Below are 19703 nucleotides of genomic sequence, written 5' to 3'. Positions count from 1 at the left end.
AATGGTGATTTTCAGGTCTTAATGCCACCTGCCCATGCAGCCAGGAGGAAGGGCTTTTTGAATGCAGAACCGGGAGGAGTTTAGGGCCTGATTTATAGGATGCAGACAACAAGCTGAGGGAAGGAGGCAGAGGGCAGGTGAACTACACCGGGGCAAGGAGCTGCAGGTGGAGGTGTCGGTACAGCGGGCTTCTCATCTGGCTGGTGAGTTGGGTGGGATCCCTTGTGACACCACACGAGGGAATCGCCATCGGTTTGTTTTCTCTGGTCCCCTCCCCTCTGCAGCGAGGGCACATTACTTCAATCGCCAGGGCAAGCGCCCAAAGGTGGGAAATGCCTGAGCTGAGTGTGCCTGGGACACCCCACACGTCTTTTATTTTTCTGAGCTGCTCCAGAGATACGATCATATGAAAAACCCAAGGGAGAATAAATAGTCCTGTTTTCAAAGCAGGGCTGAGGAGTGTACAGTAAATACGGGCTGGGCACACACAGCACAGAGTAAACAAACTGCTCATCCCCTGCACAGGAGAGGGGGAAAACAGTAGGCAGTCGTGGCTGAAGATTGTATCATGAATAATTTGGCACCGGGAGACAAATTATGGTTGAGCAAGCAGCATCCTTAATTCTGGCATTTCTTAACTTTTGAGTGCTTGCCTTTGCAACCTAACCGTGTTTTGGGTTTCTGTGATACATACAACAGCATGGCACACTGCGTATCGCCGAGACATTGCAGACTCTCTCTGATCTAGTAAGAGAGGCACGTCAGATTTATTCACACAACAAGACCTGACCAGGCATATTTCAGAAAAGTTCTCTGCAGCAGGTGATCTAAGGGGCTTGGCGTTTTACCTGTCCTTAGTCCCTTGTTCGGTGCAGATCAGGGGAATGTAGAAGCTTCAGAGCCTGCATCCAGGTCAGTAACTGACTTGCTCTGACAGGTACCAGAGCACCTTGAAATATTGATGTCACATGAGTAAAACCGATCTGAAGAGCATTAACAGATTGGCTGGTATTTGGGCAAACAAGATGGATATTTTTTCCTCATGTGATCTGTGAGTCATCTTTTATTTGACTAGCCATGCAACTTTCAGATATTAATGAAAATACTTCTAAAGCCTTTACTTGTTTTAATCAAAAGAGCATTTTCCAGTCTAGAGCAAGTATAATGATGCATTTTACAGTTTAACTGCAAAATGCAAGTGATAAGGAATAAAGAATTTCTACACATCCCGTGAAATGAGAAGTTGCTCTCTGAATCATTCACAGAACACTTGCAAATAATGAATCTATGTAGGGAAGGTAGGGGCCACAATTTATACTCAATGGGGAAGAAATTCATCAATAAAATAGTATGAGCAACTATAACTGTAAACAACGTTTTAAAAAAGAGTAACAGCGAGCCATATCAGAGAAGGCTGCTCAGACAAATATTTTAAAGCAACTGATCAGTTATGATATTACTCAAAAAATATCAGCTTGGACCTAATCCTGCAAAACTTGTGCAAATTATCAGCACTTTCTGAGAGCATAACCTCATTCCCAGGGTATTGCTGAGAACACAGACAAGTTTGTTTTGTTTTCCATTTAGTTTTTGTCTTGTTGTTGTAAATGGCATGCTCTTGTTTTGGTTTCCAACACTTACGGTTAAGTTACTTATACATAGCATGCCTGTAACTTCACCCATGTAAATCATGGCAGATTTATTTTCAAGATATTCATTTACACTTGTGTAACCGAGTGGTGAATTCTCCTTCGATCTGAGCGTTGTTGCCTGGCATTCTTCCTGTTTGCTTCTTTTTAATTACTTATAATATGCATACTAATGTTCTTAATAACTTTGCTCGAGAAATAGACATCTGCAGTGGGCTTTTAATTTACGGCTTGAAAGTCATTGTTGTCTTTTGCTTCTTCCAATAACAAAGCAGCTTTTGCTGTTTCAGATGTTATCAGAGGACTTAAACATTCGCTGGGCATGCAATGCGTTGCTTGTCATGGTACCAATACCTTTCTTGGAGTTAATCAAGAGCAGGCGTGGGACAACCCTGCTCTCGTACCGGCCAGTGCATCACCGGCTGACAAGCCCCAAGCATCCTTCTACACAAAGCCTGGATGGGCCCTGAGTTATGGTCACTGTCTGCTGAAGCACACTGCAAAAGGAAGACAGAGGTTTGTTCCAACCTGCACTCCCTCCATCAGTCCCATTCCTTGACTTCTGCTTCCTTCTTTCCCTTTTCCACAGTTAAAGCAGGCTCACAGTCTTCGTAGAAAGCAATCCGCCATCTCCCTCCCAGCTCCTGACTGTGATTATTGTTTCTTTGATTACTCATACAGCAGGATGGTTTTCATAAATTACAGCATTACACGGAGCCTCCCATGCACTAACAAATCTCAAATCAAGAGACTAACTTAGAAGTTATGAGATTCTTTCCTCAAAAAGCCATGTATTGGGTATATATTTGCCTTAGGGTTTTGAGTCTTTGTTTCCAGGTTTCTATCTACTTGTGAAGGTTGGGGATTAGCTTTTTAAACAAAATACACAAACAAAAACAAATAAACATACAAAAAACAAAAACAAAGACAACTGAGATTCTTCCTTAGGCACACGATTTCTGGAATGGGAGTTAAAATCAAAACATAAAACAAATATAAAGCTTTAGAAGCCACAAGAAGCAGAACCACTGAAAAGATTAATCTGTGCATGGCTTATATTGTGTTACATGAGTAAATAAACTATGAGGTCAAATAGCAAATAATGGCTGTGATATATGATCTACACTGTAAGAAGTTCTGTGTTTGGTCTAGATTTTTAAACAAACTAAACAGTTTTCTGAAAAACTATGTTTAATATACATGTACTTTAAAAGCTCTCTTACTCTGCGGTACTATGTGGAATAAATAAGAATCTAACTCTGTATTTACATGCAGTAGATGTGCACAGACTTTTGAAAAGGACGAGAGTTAATAATGCATGAAGGGTGCTGCAGAGGGACGTGGAAGTATCGGACTGGCTGCTGAAAACTTTTAGGATGCAAAGGGAGTCGTGGACTCAGCTCTTAGTCTTCTTGGGAGCTTTTTCTGGGTGGTGTTGGAAAAGTTGTGATTCATCTTTATTTTATTCTTAGCTGAAACTAGAGGAAAAAAATGGTTTTCCGGAAAAAAATAAAGAATAAAAAATGAGAGGGGTTTCAAAGGAGACAAACATTGGCTTAAAGGAGAGAAAAATATGTTAAGACTTATGTTTTGCATTAAAATAAAAATACATTGTAATATATATTTTTTAAAGTTATTAATTATAGTACTGAGAAGATGCTAAGTTTTATGGACTTCTCTATTAGTAACATCCTAGGTGATCCACACCCTAAAATCTCCTTTTGCTGTTGTCTTCAGTCTGTGCTCACTGGTGCGAAGCCTCTCGTCTCTCCCTAAGCCCAGCAGTCGTGGTGCTGGGGCAGGGCTCACCTTGTGCCCCTCCAGCTCTCAGCTCCGGTTCTTGTTCTGACTCCCTGGCCAGGCTTCCAGCCCGCGATTCATCACACCTGGCTCAGGTCCATGGGATGAAGAGCTGCCAGGAGCTGCCTCTCTCTTTCCATTAGCCAGAGACGGAGATGGAGCGATGCGCTCAAGCTGCATGCCTGGTATCCTGATGGGAAAAGATAGGGAAGGGAATCGCAGCCCTTTTCCCAGGAACTCTCATCTCCTGGTTTTGCCAGGATTACGCAGAGCCCAACTCTTCAGCCCTAAAGGAAAAAGAGGAACCAGAACAACCAAGGAAGAAATCTGATCTCACCGGGAGCTCAAAAAGAGAGGCGTTTCAACCGAGCTCTAAAAACGGGGTGGAAACACTCATTTGTGCCTGGCTTTATGTGAGCCATGTTTACAAAACAGCGTCAAAGTGAAGCGGTCTGTGTCCTTCAGAGAGAAGAGCTTCCATGGAAAACATGTTTTGTTACCACTGCCATGTGGCATCAGATCAAATACGACGTGAGCCAGTGCATCAATAAATCATGACAAAACTGAAGGCTGGTGCTACTGGGTGTAAACCAGAAGAGCAGAAGACTGGTTGAATTCTGTACCGGTACACTTAACAAAATTAGGTGCTAACAAAGACTCTGACATCAAAGTTCTCCCATAAAAGCTGGCACCAGGATGGGCATCACGTTTGCTAGGTTGTCCTGTCCTTCTCCATCCTTAACCTGTTTACGCACAAATGCATTAACTCCTCATCCCAAATGACTTCAGTATTTCAGCCTGACCCTCGACTCCCTACTTACTGATGTGTTGTTTATCAGTACTAATGACCTATTTCACGGGGTGAGTCTTTATCTTTGCTGATATACTGTGTTCACAGAGGCTGATGTAACAAGGGTCGAAAAAGCCTTGTGATAAATCTCTTCTCTCCTCTCTAATTCCCATGTGAAATCAACTTTCGTGTATCCTAGATTATATACTGCTGGGCAAGGAGACAGCACCTTGGCACAAGCATGTTTAAATCCCCCAGGTGCTGGGAATGAGAAACAAAGATTCATTACAGTAATAAAGTTTCAGCCTTCTAGGGATGAGGTCAAATGAGAGCAGCAGAGGGCTGGCAAACAAGAGAGCAGCATCTTATGTATACGTGAGCTATAAATAAGCCTTCCAACACATGTCTGTTCACGAGAGCCCGCTGAGTGAAAGTTATCCTCATCGGTGAGGATCTCACAAAGCAAGAAATGTCTGTTGGTCAGTGCTGTAGAACGACTTTTCCACCTGAACTTGCTTTCTTTGCTTGTTTGCCTTTGAGCTTGAGTGGCAAGCGATGAGTCACGACCATTTCTGTGCATCTCGGATCAATGGAAAAACAGTACTTAACCACTGGGGCACTGAACAGTTCTGTGTTTATTGAGAGTCGTTAATTATAATGGCAGAAATTCAGCATTTAGTGCAAGAACTGCTCACTGCAATCGAGTCTGGAAAGGGAAAGGGTGCACGCCAGTGTGCTACCCACTTTTTTCAAGTCACTGAAAGCACATACTCGTATTAATACGATTGTATTACCAGGTACCGGTGTGTTTTGTTACGGAGTAGAAGCTACTAATCAAAATGACAAAGCAAGCTGAAAAGTACAAGTAATATCTATGTTACGACATGTTGCCATAACATTTCCAAGAAGCAGGAACCTCCTGGGAGTGGCGTAGGTGGCACTCGCTCACCTCCAAGCCTCCCTTGACGAAACTGCATTGCTCTGCAATTGCGCATGCCAGACTCTGCCTTAATTTAGCCTCTGTTCTCATAAGATACTGAACTCCTCAGCTGCTCCCTGTTGAGGTCACAAACAGCAGCCAATTTTCCTAGCACCGGTTTCATAAACCTCTTGCCCCTCCGTGTAGTTCAGGAGACTTAAATGGCAGACGCATTGGTTTGCATTTAGTTACGTACTTCTCCAAATGCCAACTGCAAAACCAGTGATGATGAAGAGGAGGAAAGTAAACCCTACAAGCAAATGTAATACTCACAAGTGGATACTTACATTACCCTTTCTAAGGAAAGGAAGGAACACTGGTTTTCTAGCAGTCTATCAGTTTTCTCCCCATTTACATACGTGCTCTTTACCCTGGCTATAAAGCATCTATAGCAAAAATTTATTGCAGGAGACTGGCTGTTGATTTGCAACCAGGCACATCTGGAAAACATGAACCAAAAAAAGAAAAAATGGCCATTCTTTAAACTAATGAAAATGTAAACTCTGTGCTAAGAAATTGTTTCAGTATAAAATTAGCTGACATTTTGAATACTTATCATATATGCTTGGTTTTAATTTATAGTCAAATGCCCTTTACAAAACTCACCAGAGAAGTTTCAGTGATGTTTGTGGGACAATTTGTATTCAGTTAAGCCATACTGGGCCCTTACAGAGATGAGTTACACCCCTCTAAAGTATTCCAGGGAAGGATTATGTGATTGCTGCTTCTCAGGGTCCCTGATGTCAATGGGATGCACGCTGCAGTCTCCCACGAGGCTGGCCTAATGCTTTCTGTGAATGAAGCAAGCTAGCCCATGACCAAGCAATTCAAGCAAACTTTCTCTCTGGGAGGGAATCCAGTTTCCTTCTCTGTCTCTTTTTGTTTCGTTTCTTCCTATCTCTGCCAAAAAATGACAAGTTCAAGGACTAAGCCTAAATTCCCTGCCAATTCCTGCCCCGGCCATTGCTGCTGACATGCCGACTCACTGAAAAGGAAGGTGTTATCTGCCTCTGTCAACAAACATCATTCTCTTTGCAATTCCCAGGGCAGGACCAAACCCTTCACCTGTAAGGTCAGAGTTACGTAAACCTGGGAAAGGTATTTAACAAATGACTCCGACACTGATGCATGCAGGAAGCAGCAGTGCAGCCAGCTAAGCTCAACCACAGCGCTTGCTTTCCCAAGAGTCTCCCAGCACAGAAGCCCTATAAATGTTTGGCACTTTCACTAGGAATATGCACCAACATGTAAAATGTTTGCTCATCTGAACTCTCCATAAATTAGTCTCTTCAGAAATTACTCATTAATGATAGATCTCTCATCCACCTACCTTCCGGGATGTCTGTTTTACCTGCACTTGCATAATCCATCCAAAGACACCTGGAAAAGACTTACAAGGAAGCAAAGAATGCATTTTTGTTTTGAGATCTCTGTATTAAGATCAAATGTCCAGCTTTGCCACTTTTTGCTTGAAGCAAACCCATAGTTTTGGTTCCCTCCCTGCACCTGAGGATGTATTTTGGTTCTTCTGTAAGGATTGTAATAAGATATTACAGTAACAGCCATCGTAATACCAGTAATAATACCACTGATAATAAATATCTTGCACTAATGCAGTGTCTTTCCTCTGGGGCTCACGCTGTGCTTTGAAAAATCAGTATGCATTTCCTCCACAGCTTCCATGCGAATGGAATAAACTGAGATCTCCGTCTCGCCTGCTCCTCTCTTTTGTGGCATTGCTCCCTTCAGCTCATTCATTCATTCAACACAATAAGGTTTTATCTAGAGCGGACTGAATGAGCTAAGCAAGCTGTTGTAGGTACCAGAGGTGTTGCAGGTACTTAAGCTGGAAGCAGAGTACAAATTCAAGTACAGCGAGCATCACGGTGACAGAGCTTTGCTGCAATCTGTGCTCAAGTTTTGGTAAACTTCATGCACATTGTAAGCTGAGGCAGAAGCAGGGAAGATGGGTTGCACTGTTTGAGGAGAAATATGCTGCAAAAATGAGTCAAAGGGGAATGGCATAAACAGAAAGACGTGGAGACTTTGGATGGAAGGAGAACAAAATAGCTAAATCATGGCTCATACGTTTAGATTTGTTACCAGGGCTGACAGAAATGCACCTGTCTGGAAGAGAAATAGTGAGTTTGCAAACAAGGCTGTAATATTCTAGTAACACTGTGAGCTTTGACACGTGGGTGAATCATTTCTGCCAGTCAGACCTCTTCTCCAGAAGACCCAGATTTATCACTGCATCAATCTCTCATCTTCATTAATTACTACTGAAATTGTAGGCATTTACTGGGGAACAAGCAGGAAACTAGGTGCTATGAATCAGTGCCTTAACCAGCCCAAACACGATAGGCAAAGCTTGCTTCCGTCACTGGTGATTCCCCAAGAAAAGCATTTACGTAACTGTAGAGTTATGCATAACTATAAAGTGATGCATGTCCTGCCTACTTGTTAGGTGGATTTGTCCCGTGCATTTTTCATAACGCGCCACGTCTCATGAAAGCAGCATCACAGGGTGATGGAGGTGCCAGTAAAAGTAATAACTTCCAATGAGGGAATTCACACAACTCCAGCTTTGGGGAGCATCAGGACTGGGAAAGACGGCCAGGCACAGCAATGCCAGCTGCAGGTGAGGGAGAGCACGGAGAACAAAGTGCCCTTCCTAGAGGAACACGATTCTCCATAACAAACTGCCCGGCCTGATTTCACCCCTCTGAAAATCACAGCTGGGATTTCGAGCTGCCCAGGAGCTGCAGATCCAAGCCCCTGGTAGAAGCTGCACCCTCCGTGGAAAGCAGCGCGTAGTCCGAGCCGCTTCTCCTGCTGTCGAGGAAATTGGAGCAGACGGCGAGCAGCTCAGCAGCCCAGCAGCGGGTGCAGCCCATCCGCCTGCTCGGACTGCGCTTTGCCCTTGTTGAAGTCTGCTCCTACTCACCCCACTGAAGAGCAGCACCAGCTGCCCAGGGCTGCTCGCGTCCAGGATGCTTCGGTAACACTAGCTGCAACTCTCCAGGAGGGATCTAGTGTCTGCTTAGTGTCAGTGTTATTGGTTGTGTTCCTGATTTATAATTCTCAAACACCAGGCCAAGCTCGTTCCCGTTTAAAGCTGGAAACCTATCAAAAGCTGTGCTAGTGCCCCTCCTTCTGCCAGCGGCAAAGATGGGCCAAGAACAGGGGGCGTGGGGTGGGAGTGACAGGTTCGCATGGGGAAAGGTGCCAGGCCGGCATCTCTAACAGGACACTAACGCACAAATATATTAAAAATTGTACTGCACCGCTTCTCTGACAAACGCCTGTGTGACAACAGGCAGCACGATATTCCCAGAGCGGCTTCCTGGACCTGATCAGTCATTTCTGCTGATGGCAGTGCCGTCAGGAGGTGTTTGGTGACTTGCAGCCACGTCAGCCCTGCCCTGCAGAGACAACAGGGTTACAGGGAAGTGACCTGGATTCTAGCGTTTGTTTTGCACCAGCTGAAGTGTTTGCTAGGCCCTAAGCACCAGCACCTGTGTGATGCCACCAGCTGCACTGTCATCATGCAAGTGTCACTGTGCTGCTGTGGGCCAGGCAGCTGATGAATGGCGATGCTGCTGCACGGGAAGGCAAAGGGCCAGGCTGCACCTCACCCCTTGGAAATGCAGCCCCGACAGCCAGGCCCCGGGGAGGAGAGTGCCACCAGGCTCTGCAGGGGATGGTCGAAACAGAAAGGCTGTCAAACCCGTGGGGAGGGAGACAGGATCTGCCAAAAAAAAAAAAAAAGTTGCATGAAAAAATACGGCTCTGACCTGAAAGAAGTGATAGTGAAATCAGGGACGTGAGCTGCAAGGAATGTCGTCATCAGCAATAAAAAAAATGCAGTTTAGTAAGAGCTGACCGATGTCCTAGGTGGCAAAGCGTGAGTCAAAGGAAGTGCTGAGCCGTGAGTCATCAACCTCAAAGGCCTTTATCCTTGGATAAAAGTCAAACAGGCAGCCCAGAGAGAAAAAGGAGTAATGGAAAGGAACAGAGGCAGCGCCGAGGCACCGGGCCTCTTCAGAGCGCAGAAGCCGAGTGAAGGGCAAAGCTGGTATCAGCCCACTGCGCTGCCTTGGAGCTATTTCTGGCCAGGCACATCACACGCTGCGTGTTGTACAAATACAAGTGGCAGGCTCCTGCCCTGGGGAACGTAGTCTAAAGCACAAACAAGAACTCCAGCAAGAGGAGAGAGAGGGAAATGGTACAGAAAGCAAGTCACATCACTAAAAGGGGGCTGGAATAAATAAATAGAATAAATAAATACGTATACTTCCTTTTTTCTCCTTTTACCATGACTTTATTACTGATTCAGCGCTCTGCAGGCACTTGGGCTTGAAACTATCAGCCCAAAAGGCCAGAGCAATTTGGGGTCGCATATGCACAAACCTTCAAGAGTATCTTCCAAGTGGCAATCCGGTCAGCAGCAGCCAGGCTGTCCTTGTCAGTTCTTCAGCTCTGGGCAGAACAATTCTGGCACACTACGGCAAGCTCAGAAGAAGAGCAAGACAGCAATTAGCCAGCTGACGGGGCTCGGTCTTATGAAGAAAGATGAGAAGTGAGAAACTAATACAGAAAATTACAGGTCAGATAAAGGCAACTGCGATAATGATCAATGCATTTTTGGAGGGTGGAAACACAAAGTAGAGTGAGGAATTATTTAAGGTGGTACAAAAAGGGGGTGAAGATGGCTAAGAGATTGTTCGAGAGACGAAGAACAGAACATGGACAGGATGAGAGGCAGCACAGCACCACACAAGTCTAAACACAGGCTGACTTATGAGGTAGTCCTAGATTACAGGGAAGCATCAGGAGTGACAGGAAGAAGTAAACAAAATGAACACACAGGATCTCATGCTGTTTCAAGGACTGTATTGGAAAACCCTTCATCAAGGCATGGCAAGTAAAGAGGCAGGATAGAAAACAAAAGAGAATAGGGAGGTGCTCTTGGTAATCACATCGGTAGTGCCTTCTGCTTTGGTGGGGAGCTGGAAAAAGGGAAAAGGAAAATTACAAAGGCCCCACTAGAAAACAAAACGCAGATTTACTACTACAGGAGTCAAGCAGAGAACAGAGCCATAAGCATGTTTCCATGTGCCCAACTTGGTTTCACTCATGTGAAACTAAGTTGGCTCCGTTGATTTAATGGACATAACTGTGTTAAAGAATGAAGCAGCTGACAATAGAATCTGACTCACGTATATCCTGGGCAAGAGCTGACATGATCAAAAGTACCGGAAGCTGTGCTGAGATAAAGTAGGAAGAGGATTAAACAGGTGGAAAAATCCCAAAGGTTCTCTATGATTCAATAAAAACCTTGTCTAGAGGGTGCTGGGTACGCTTTATGCAAACGTATACTACATTAAAAAGGAGACAGATACCCCAAATGCTTTTCCTCTAGTTAACAGAAACACTTCTTGTAACTACTCATGAACAACACGTCATGGAAGACGCACCTAATGCTTTCATTAGGAATTGCCCACCCTGACAATTTCTTGCCCAAAATCCTACATACCATATTGGGTACCGAGAACACAGAAACACATCAACACCACACCCTGCAAACAAAAGAGTTTAAAACGGTTTGTTTCTCTTTGTGCAGTTTAATTTTCTGACTTCTTAGTTCCGGTTTTAAGTAATGGACTCCATGTAGTCATTCCTCCCCTATCAGATGGGAGAACACAGTGAAAATCCTCGGACCCACAAACATGCACGTAGGTCATGCTTTTGACATCCTAGTAGAACAAATATAGCTTTGGGGAGGAAAGAGAAAGAAATAATCAAATTAAGCAAAACCTTGGGATGCTGGTAACACAGAACTGTAAGTTAGAAGCCAGAAAATTAACTCCACAAAAGGCCAAAATGAGGAGAACGGGTGAAATATCTGTAGTAGCTACCAGATTACTGAAATCAAATTTTACAACATTTTTTAAGTATGGGGGATTGTTACTTATTTAACATACAAAAAAAATATATCTTGGTATGTTTACAGAATAAACAAGTACACATTCTCCGTTTCTGAATAATGACAAATATGCTCAATATTAATGCTTTATACTAAGGTACATCTGTGTATTGTTTGCCTCATGACATCTCTAAAACAGAGAGAAAAATATTGTTAAACTAGAAACCATCAATAACGTGGACTTGTAAACAAAAAGAAAAGTTATGTCTGTAGGGCTTAGAAATAATATGTAAATAGAGAACTAATGCCATAATGCAGATACATGATTCATGTTTGTACCGAGAAAGCTTGGAAAAAGAACCCAACATCCCTATATTTATTCATTTTAATGCATTACAGCACGATGTTTAGGACACAAAGTAAGCTGCCAAATGAAATAACTTGCATAGAAAATTAGTTATAGAAAGTGTTTGGGAAGATTGAAGAGCAGCATTAGTAACATTTTCAACATTACTCTAAAAATTATTTCAGCCTATTCATTCTGAGAGAAAGAAACTTGCATGAAAAATTTTTGTTTCTCTCACCTTCAATTTTGTAATTTATCCAGAGAATACCTTGGAAAAAATGAAAAACAAGTGAGTGGGTTGGATTTTTTTTTTCATTTCCCTTTTATCTGTATAGTTAATAACTGTCTGTACGTAAATAACTTTGCATGCATTTATGGTTACATGCATTTATGAGTTTAAAGTGCAGGATTACCCATATACTGGAGCATTTGTAGAAAACTCCAGTTCCACAAGAAATGTAACAAGGCACAGTATGAAACAGCGAATACAAAGGAGGCTTAAGAAGACCAAAATTTACAGCATAACTGTACAGTCATTTGTTTTACTCCTGTCCATGTATTAATGGTCTGATTACAAATATTTAAAACTATTATTGCTGTTTTGATTGCAAAGATTATTTGTGTTCATTCCAGTGACTTATAATAGAATCAAGTTATGAAAAAAAAATAAGACAGATCAAACCCAACTACATTAAAAATGCAATGGATAATTTATGGATCATTAAAAACATAAGCAACTCTTTTAACTATCCAATAAATCAACAATTGCAGAAGTATTTTAAATTTTATTAAAAACCCAGGAAACTTATAAATCTCATTTTACGCTCCAACAGGATACACAAATTGGTTTAGTTTTTCCTTTCAGCTGCTAGACGAGAAACCAAATCAGTTTTCCAGCGGCTCATCCGACAGTGGGCTGACTGCAGGAAGACATGCAGCCCCCAAGGGGCGATTGGCACAAACCTCTCCGACAGCTTGTCCAACAGTTTGCTTCTGTGAGGTTGAAACAAGCCCAGCTGCTCTGCTCGGGGATGCACTCTGGTGCGGACAGAGACGGCTGCTGAGAGCTCCCGGGTCACAGCCTCCCAGCCCCGAAGCGAGCCCTCGGCTGACTGTGCCTGGGCAAACTCTGCACACACACAGGCGATGACATGCAGGCACCTCTCAGTTATGTCATTCTGTTTGTTTCTGAACTTTTAGGTAGCAAGCGTCAGGGCGTCTTCAGCAATCTTTCAATGTTGAGTTGGTACTGCCCTGCTCCCAAAGGTGATGACCCTAATCTGGTAGTTCAGGGCACGACTCCCTCAAAGGGTGGCAGTACTTAGCCCAGAGCACACACAGAATCATGGCATCATTAAGGTTGGACGGGACCTCCAAGACCACCTGGTCCAACCATCCCCCTACCACCAACGTCACCCACTAAACCATGTCCCCAAGCACCACGTCCAACCTTTCCTTGAGCACCCCCAGGGACGGTGACTCCACCATGCAGGGAATGACGTCTGCATGAGGGTGGTGAAGCCCTGTACACCTCCACACGCGTACCATGATCATTAGAGAGAGATCCCCAACCTTTAACGTTTATGGTCTGACCCAATTGTCGGCAAGACAGAGGAAAATGTAAGATGACCTAGCTAAGCATCAGATCTTACCCCAGCCCTCCACCTTCTGCCAGCCTCTTTCTGCCAAGACTAAGATCTGAGACTAAGAACTCTAGACCAAGATCCTATAAACCTTTGAGCTTCTTGGCACCCTTTTAGCACACAGGGCTTTATATACTCTCTGCAGTAGGAACTCCCGGTGACCACCTGTGGGTAAACCCTTAGGGGGACCTCCTGAGGCGTGTCCCCCGGACGTGATTCAGGGGCTGTACCACCCCAAGCGCCCCCAGGACGTGCTTCAGGCTCCGTACCGCCCCGAGAGCAGCAAAGGAGCAGGTTACACTGCGACACCGGGGCTCTGCTCCCACCCCAGCCGCCCGCCCACCGCCGGCTCAGCCGCGGGGGGCGCCCCTTCCCTCAGCGGCTGGGGCAGGGCGCCGCCATGTCGCGGTACGCCGCGGCTGCGCGCCGGCCGCCTCCCTTCGCCCCGCCGCCACGGTTCCGCCTCCCCTTCCACACACGGGGCGCCCGGAGGCGGCGGTAGGAAAGCCGGGGCCGGGCCGCTTCCCCTCGCCGGGGTATGCGAGAGCGCTGCCGGCCGCGGGGCCGACGAGAGGCGGGCGGCGGCGGCGGCCGGAGAGCGGGCGGGGCGGCGGTGTCGCCCCCGAGGGAGCAGCGCGGGGCCCCGGCGGCGGGCGGCGGCGGCAGGCGGGCGATGGAGGAAGGTGAGGGGCCGGGCGTCACCGCCATCCCTCGCCCCGTGGCGCTGCCCCGCCGCCGGGGAGGCCCGTGTGGGCGCTGCGGGGGGCAGGCTTCGTCCCCTTCCCCGCCTCAGGCCCGAGGGGGGGCGGCAGGGGGCAGCCCGGGGGCGCGGGGCTCCTCTGTGCAGGCAGCCCCTATTTGTTCGGCCCCAGGGGTTTTCTGTGGGGTGCCCCTTTGTGGGGCTGGGGGGTGGCGTTTGGCTTAACTGGGGAGCACGGCCGGGAGTGGGCACCTTGAGGAACAGGGGAGCAAAGGAGCCGTGCGCCGCGCTGTGTCCCAGCTCTCCTGATTTTGGAGGCTTTCTGGGCTGGATGTGGCTCCGTGGAAGCAGCGCCCAGGGGTTTGTGCTGCTGGGGTGCACACATCTGCCCCTGGGGCTGTGCGAGCTCTGTGGTGTGAGCTCAGAGCCCTGAAGGCCACGGTGTGCGGCGGGGGACCTGCTGCTGGCCTGGCGCACGGCGTCCGGGCCATCGCTTCTGGTGCCAGTGCTGGAAAACAGAACCCCTCTCTGGTGTCCGTTCACCCTGCGGGTGCACTTCGCTAGCTTGTGGGTCTGTGTTGTGCTTCTCCTGGTCATCTTTTTCTGCAGACTGAGGAAAATATCCTAACACGCTTACCTGAGATGTGAATGGGAGCCACTGCGCAGCCTTGATCCTTATTGGGGTCCCTCTCTGAAAGTTTCCCAGTCCTGCTTTATCCTTCTTCCAATAAGAGGACAAAAATCGCAGATAGTGGTCACTTTACTGGTAAAAAATGGATTAAAAGAGTGGCACGCAGGAGCAGTGACTCTGCAACAGAAACACAAAACTAAGTGGAACACGAAAAAACTTAAGGGAACTTGCAGGGAACTGGGGAGCGATCGTGGATAAAAAATTGCTTGCTGGATAGAGAGATGCTAGAGGCTGTGTCGTCAGTTCAAAATGCTAGATTATTTTTAGTCGTCACCTTGGTTGACTTTCATTTCACCCCGTTTAAAAGGATTCATGGAAGTGGAGACAGCATTTTTCTTGTTTGAGGCAGCTGCAAATTAAACAGAAATAGCATCCTTGGATCTTTCTTTATTATTGCTTCTTCTGAAGGGGGAAATCTATTGAGCAGTTTTCAAATTGTGGTGAAGATCACTTGCTGACTGAGGTGTCGTGGTTTCACAATTAGAATTTGAAATTTTTCTTTCTTTAGGAGTTTTCTATTGCTGCTGCTGACTCTAGACTTTGCAAGCATCTTACGCTTCTAATTTGGTTCACTAATATGCTAAAAAAAAAAATGAAAGAAATGCATTTTCCTCCAGCGTTCTCACTGCTACTTCTTTGGTCATCACTAGGATGGCAAGGACAGACAGTTGGCTTTCCAAGCAATCTGCACATTCTGGTGATGTAAATATTTTCTCCCATTTTATCTTGTCCGATACCAATGACTTCCAATTGCAGTGCACTCTGTGTTTGCATTGCTGATTGATTTAAGGACGCGAAGAGTTACCAGTGTACCTTTCGTTTTGGATTGACCTAATGGTAAATGCGATATTGAGCGCCTTAAGCATTGTTTTGTTGAATATTGTTCTAATTCTTGTTATGTTTAAGAAGCTAGATGTTTTCTATTCATTGTACCATGAAAAATGATACAATTGAGATCTTGGTCTGCTTAGAATAATTTATAATTGCTTTGAAAATCCCATTAAGACACAAAGGCAGGTTCAACATTATGGGCAGACACCACTTTAACAGCTTATTTATACCACTATGCTGTTTCTGACTTCTAAATCTAATAGTTGGGGTTTAAAAGTAGATCGATTTAGATGTGAAGTAATACACCGCCAGAGTAATTAGCAGCTTTATTGTGGGATGGCAAGAGTGACGCTTGGAGTTTAACGTTGAATGGCTGCATGGAAGCTCTGTTTTAAGTCCAGAAGAATCACTGGTCGAAGTTTTGTAGCCTCTGTAGGTCAAATTAGGTAGCCAAAAGGACTGGAGTGCGAATTACAGATAACCCTTTTCCTCACGCTTCTAAAATTATACTAAGTATTGTGGGGCATCATCTTGAATATAGTAGCTATCGCAGATATTTTGCAACGAGTCTTTTTGAATGGAGACTTGCACTCAAAGAATTAGCCTGGTTACTTCTCAGACTGTAAAATAAATGGACCAGGGCTTCACACTGCCGTCATGTACAGAAAACAGAAGCCAAGGTCCTCAGCAGTGATGGGAAACAAGCTATGTGGCTTACCAGACTGGGCCTTTTCATTCTGTGTTACACTAAGAATTCATAAGTCGGCTTAATTCCAATAGATTTGGAAGCAGGAAAAGTGTTACGATGAAAGCTTTTATAAAGTCGATGTAACATGAAGATCAGACAGCTCAATTTAAAAGCACTGGCTAGCCCAATTTTTACATAACAGTAATGTGCCAAGTGTGCTACTCTACTAAAGCCGTGTAAAACCAGAATGAGAGTAGTATGGAATTGACACCAGTTTCTCCCAGTGTCAACACCAATGCGTCTAAACTTCCTCTTTCCTTCATTTCTATAAAATGTTAACGAGGGAGTAAAACAGCTAACTTCCAGTTTGATTCAGGGTAATCCCAGAGTATGGCCTCAAGAGAAAATTACTGCTTTTTTTCTAAGGAATAACTAGGGATTGATTTCTGTGTAGTTATAACATTATTTTAGTTATCCATATGAAATAGTTTAGCTGAGTCTTTTTGTCAAATGTATTTGCTGTGTGGCTGAATCCCTGGCAATAACTGGCTGTTACCTGCTGCTGTGTGGATTTCTCAGAGTGCGATTTTAGGTATTCTGTTGCAATAACTTCAGAAAAATGTCTTCAGGGGCAGCAGACCTGCGACAGAGGAGGAAACAAAACTGCACAGAATCTGACAAAATGGCTCCAGAGGAGAGAAACAAAGAAAACTCAAAGCTGGGAAGATCGCCAAAATGTAAGCTACAGAATTTTTAGCCAACTTCTGATTTCTTTTTTCATATTCTTTTACATTTTATGGGAAGATATTTCTAGCACAGTAATTTATAACAGACTTGCTTTGCATTAGGTTTTTGAATGTTTCAAGAGAAAGCATGCATGCACATTAGGATTCTTTAGTAATGACATTTTATGTATTGCAGAGTAAAATGCTAGTCCTGGGTTGTTTCAGTTGGAGGGGGGAGGTGTTAAGAATCTTATTGTTGGCTATTTGAGCACAGATAAACATTTTAATTGCGCCTGGAATTATCTTTCAGTTGAGAAGCTGAAAGGCATGAATTAATGGTATTGAAACAATAGTCAGAAAGTCCTTACAGCTCTTCAAGGCACAGAACTAAAACCAGGTGTAATTATATGCGAAAGCTCACCAAGCTACCAAAAACTTTTATGTTAAAAGCATATACTAACTTGAGGGAGCTACAGGGGAAAGAATGGGTAAAATTCAAATTATTTCCTTCCTTTTCCATTTGCAAAGCGGAATGGAGAGTAGCATGTCTCGGCATTGGTGTTAAATGGGATTTTGTCACTTTTTTTCTGTTGATGCATCTAAAGATTTTATGGTGTTTTGGACAAAATTAAAAATGTTTTTCTCCGTACTTGTAATTCATTTTTCCTTCTTGAAATTCCTTTGAAACTGAAGCTTGTTAGAACAGAGAGGAGTTTGCCGCGGAGCGTGTGGGTATTGTATCCAAAAGGCCTATGAAGCAGCGGTGAGAAATGAGAGAGAAAACTGCAGGAAAGGAACAGCAGCACAGATCTTGATGGATCTGTGGTGATGGTGGTGGGATAATTCTGATGCTGGTACGCTTACCTGCTATTCAGCAACAAGTCACACTGAGGGCATACTGTTTGTGGTTTAAGTCCTCTGGACTACTTTAGCTTTCTCACTCTCCCTTTTCAGATTTGTTAATTCAGCGGTTTGCGAAACTTTTCTTTGGCTGTCTCGCGGCAGTCACTAGTGGGATGATGTACGCTGTGTACCTCTCAACATACCACGAACGGAAATTCTGGTTTTCCAGCAGGCAGGTAAAGAAAAAGTTAAATTACTGAAACAAAAGCCAAATTGTTTCCTTGAAATTAAAGCCGATCCATGCCAGGTTGGAACTGCGTGCTTTCAGAATCCCATGTCTTTCTGCTCAGGCCTCTGTCTTTGAAGTAGTTCCTTAAAAAAATAAAGTGTTTCTGCTACTGAGAGTAGTCTTGTCTTGTCATGTTTTTCTGTGTTTTCCCATGCCATCCTTTATAGTTGAAATAACTTTTCTAAAATTTGGGTGATAAAAAGGAAGCATAATGGGGTCGTGTAAACTAAACATCAGGGATGTGTGGTTTTTTAAGAACTGTATTGTTTAGAGAGGTATGGAAAGTCAAATGAGATTCGGGTCTGAGAATATGAAATGATCCTGTGCACCTTGTGCTAACTTAGTATGTGGATTTGGGTTGCTCTGATTCCTAAGTTCTAGGGAGTGTTGTATACCTGACAGAGGTGCTGGGAGGATTAATGTTTTGTGGAATACTTTGAAGATGTACAGTGGAGTCATAACCATGTGCTGTATTACAAAACCAGTCTGTCTGAAAATATATGGTCTTCCATGGAAAGAGATTGCAGGAGGTGAATATTTATTTATTTTTTTTCTAGGAACTTGAACGAGAAATTACATTTCAGGGTGACAGCGCCATTTATTACTCATTCTATAAAGAACTGCTAAAGGCTCCTTCCTTTGAAAGAGGTACAAAAACGTTTATTTTATTAACCTTGAAAAATTCTGTTCTCTTTCTGGAGGCAGTTATAACTGCTGCAGACTAAGGAGGCTGATTTTTATACTCCTGTATAGGTATATTGGTCAGATTTATAAAAACTGCATGCTGACCTAACTTTCCAGAGTAGGATTAATGTTATGCTGATACCGCCACATTTGTTATCGTCGGGTTTGCCCATGCTACGTAGTTGATTTTTAGCCCTGTAAGCGTATTGTTCTTTAATTTGGAAACGGGGGATGGAAATTACTGTTTCATCCCATCAGAAGCTAGAACAGTTTCTGTCAAGAGATGATCTGCTCAGTCCTGTCCCTGCCAGCAGTTTCTAAACCTGACAGCTGTGATGAGTACTTGTTGATGAGGGCTGAGCAAGGGGGACAGAAACCAAGAGGGAGGAGAACCAGCTGGGTGGCAGTGGTTTCTCCTCCCTTTGTGCTCCTTTTTATCCTGCGCTGGCTCTGGAGGTCACCACCATCCATAACTGGGTCAGGTTCTTGAACCAGTGGAAAACGAAAACGGCGAAAAGAAGCTTGAAGGGTTCTGTGCTGTTTTAGTGAGTTCAGAAGAGCACAGGGGGAAAGGTGAGACTGCTGGGAGGGAGGGAGGAGTGACCAGCCCTGTCTTGCAGCAGCCAGCTGCTGAATTAGTTCAGTCCTCTTATGAAACCTCATCCTAAGCCAGTTAAACTTTATGGGTATAGTTTTATTGGTAGCGGTTTCCCAGCTGATGCGTAGCATATGTCAGCAGTGTGCAACATGGCTTTGGAACAGTCGATTCTTTATTATCTCTGGGAAGATTACCCGTGCTGGCGATGGATGGGCCGCCTCATTCACAGGCGTGCTGCAGCTGGCTCTGCAAACAGGTACACTCGTGTGTCTACGAGGCATTTAGGAGGCATGCAGTTTTCAAAGGCTTTCATGGGCCTGCTGAGCCCAGATTTGAGCTCTGTAAGACCTGGTTTGGCCTGCAGAGAACCAGATGCAGACCACACACCAAGATGCATTCAGAGCTGGAAACAGTGATCTTCTTTGCTGCACTGTTGTTGGGTTTATTGTTCTTTTTTTTTTTATGGATTATTTTTCTCCTTCCCTCCATTGTCCTAAATAATGACAAGTTATTTTTTA

General features: G+C 44.5%; 1 protein-coding gene and 1 long non-coding RNA gene across 7 annotated transcripts in view; one reads left to right on the top strand and one right to left on the bottom strand.

Annotated features, from left to right (window-relative positions):
* Positions 1-8410: 8410 nt before the first annotated feature.
* Positions 8411-13265, bottom strand: LOC310894749. 4 transcript variants are annotated; one of them, XR_014580136.1, is made up of 5 exons: positions 13146-13265; positions 11732-11761; positions 10758-10800; positions 10441-10488; positions 8411-10230 (listed from the first exon to the last, which is right to left on the bottom strand). It is a non-coding gene; the product is annotated as an uncharacterized lncRNA (long non-coding RNA). The 4 variants fall into 4 exon arrangements; XR_014580134.1 differs by having other exon boundaries at positions 10758-11761; XR_014580135.1 differs by having other exon boundaries at positions 8411-10488.
* A 264-nt stretch (positions 13266-13529) lies between these two features.
* Positions 13530-19703, top strand: part of DPY19L4 (dpy-19 like 4) — a 32462-nt gene continuing 26288 nt past the window's right edge. The window contains exons 1-4 of one of the 3 annotated variants that reach the window (XM_083825228.1): positions 13530-13819; positions 16676-16783; positions 17726-17850; positions 18461-18551. In XM_083825228.1, the coding sequence (XP_083681354.1) occupies positions 13675-13819; positions 16676-16783; positions 17726-17850; positions 18461-18551 (469 nt within the window). In that variant the 5' untranslated portion in view covers positions 13530-13674. Of the gene's footprint in view, positions 13820-13923; positions 15365-16675; positions 16784-17725; positions 17851-18460; positions 18552-19703 lie in introns of those variants that run through there. The other 2 variants (XM_083825229.1, XM_083825230.1) reach the window with 2 other exon arrangements.

This window comes from Anser anser (genome assembly GCF_964211835.1).
Source record: "Anser anser genome assembly, chromosome: 2".
NCBI classification, from domain to species: domain Eukaryota; kingdom Metazoa; phylum Chordata; class Aves; order Anseriformes; family Anatidae; genus Anser; species Anser anser.
This window is presented reverse-complemented; position numbering and strand designations above follow the sequence as displayed.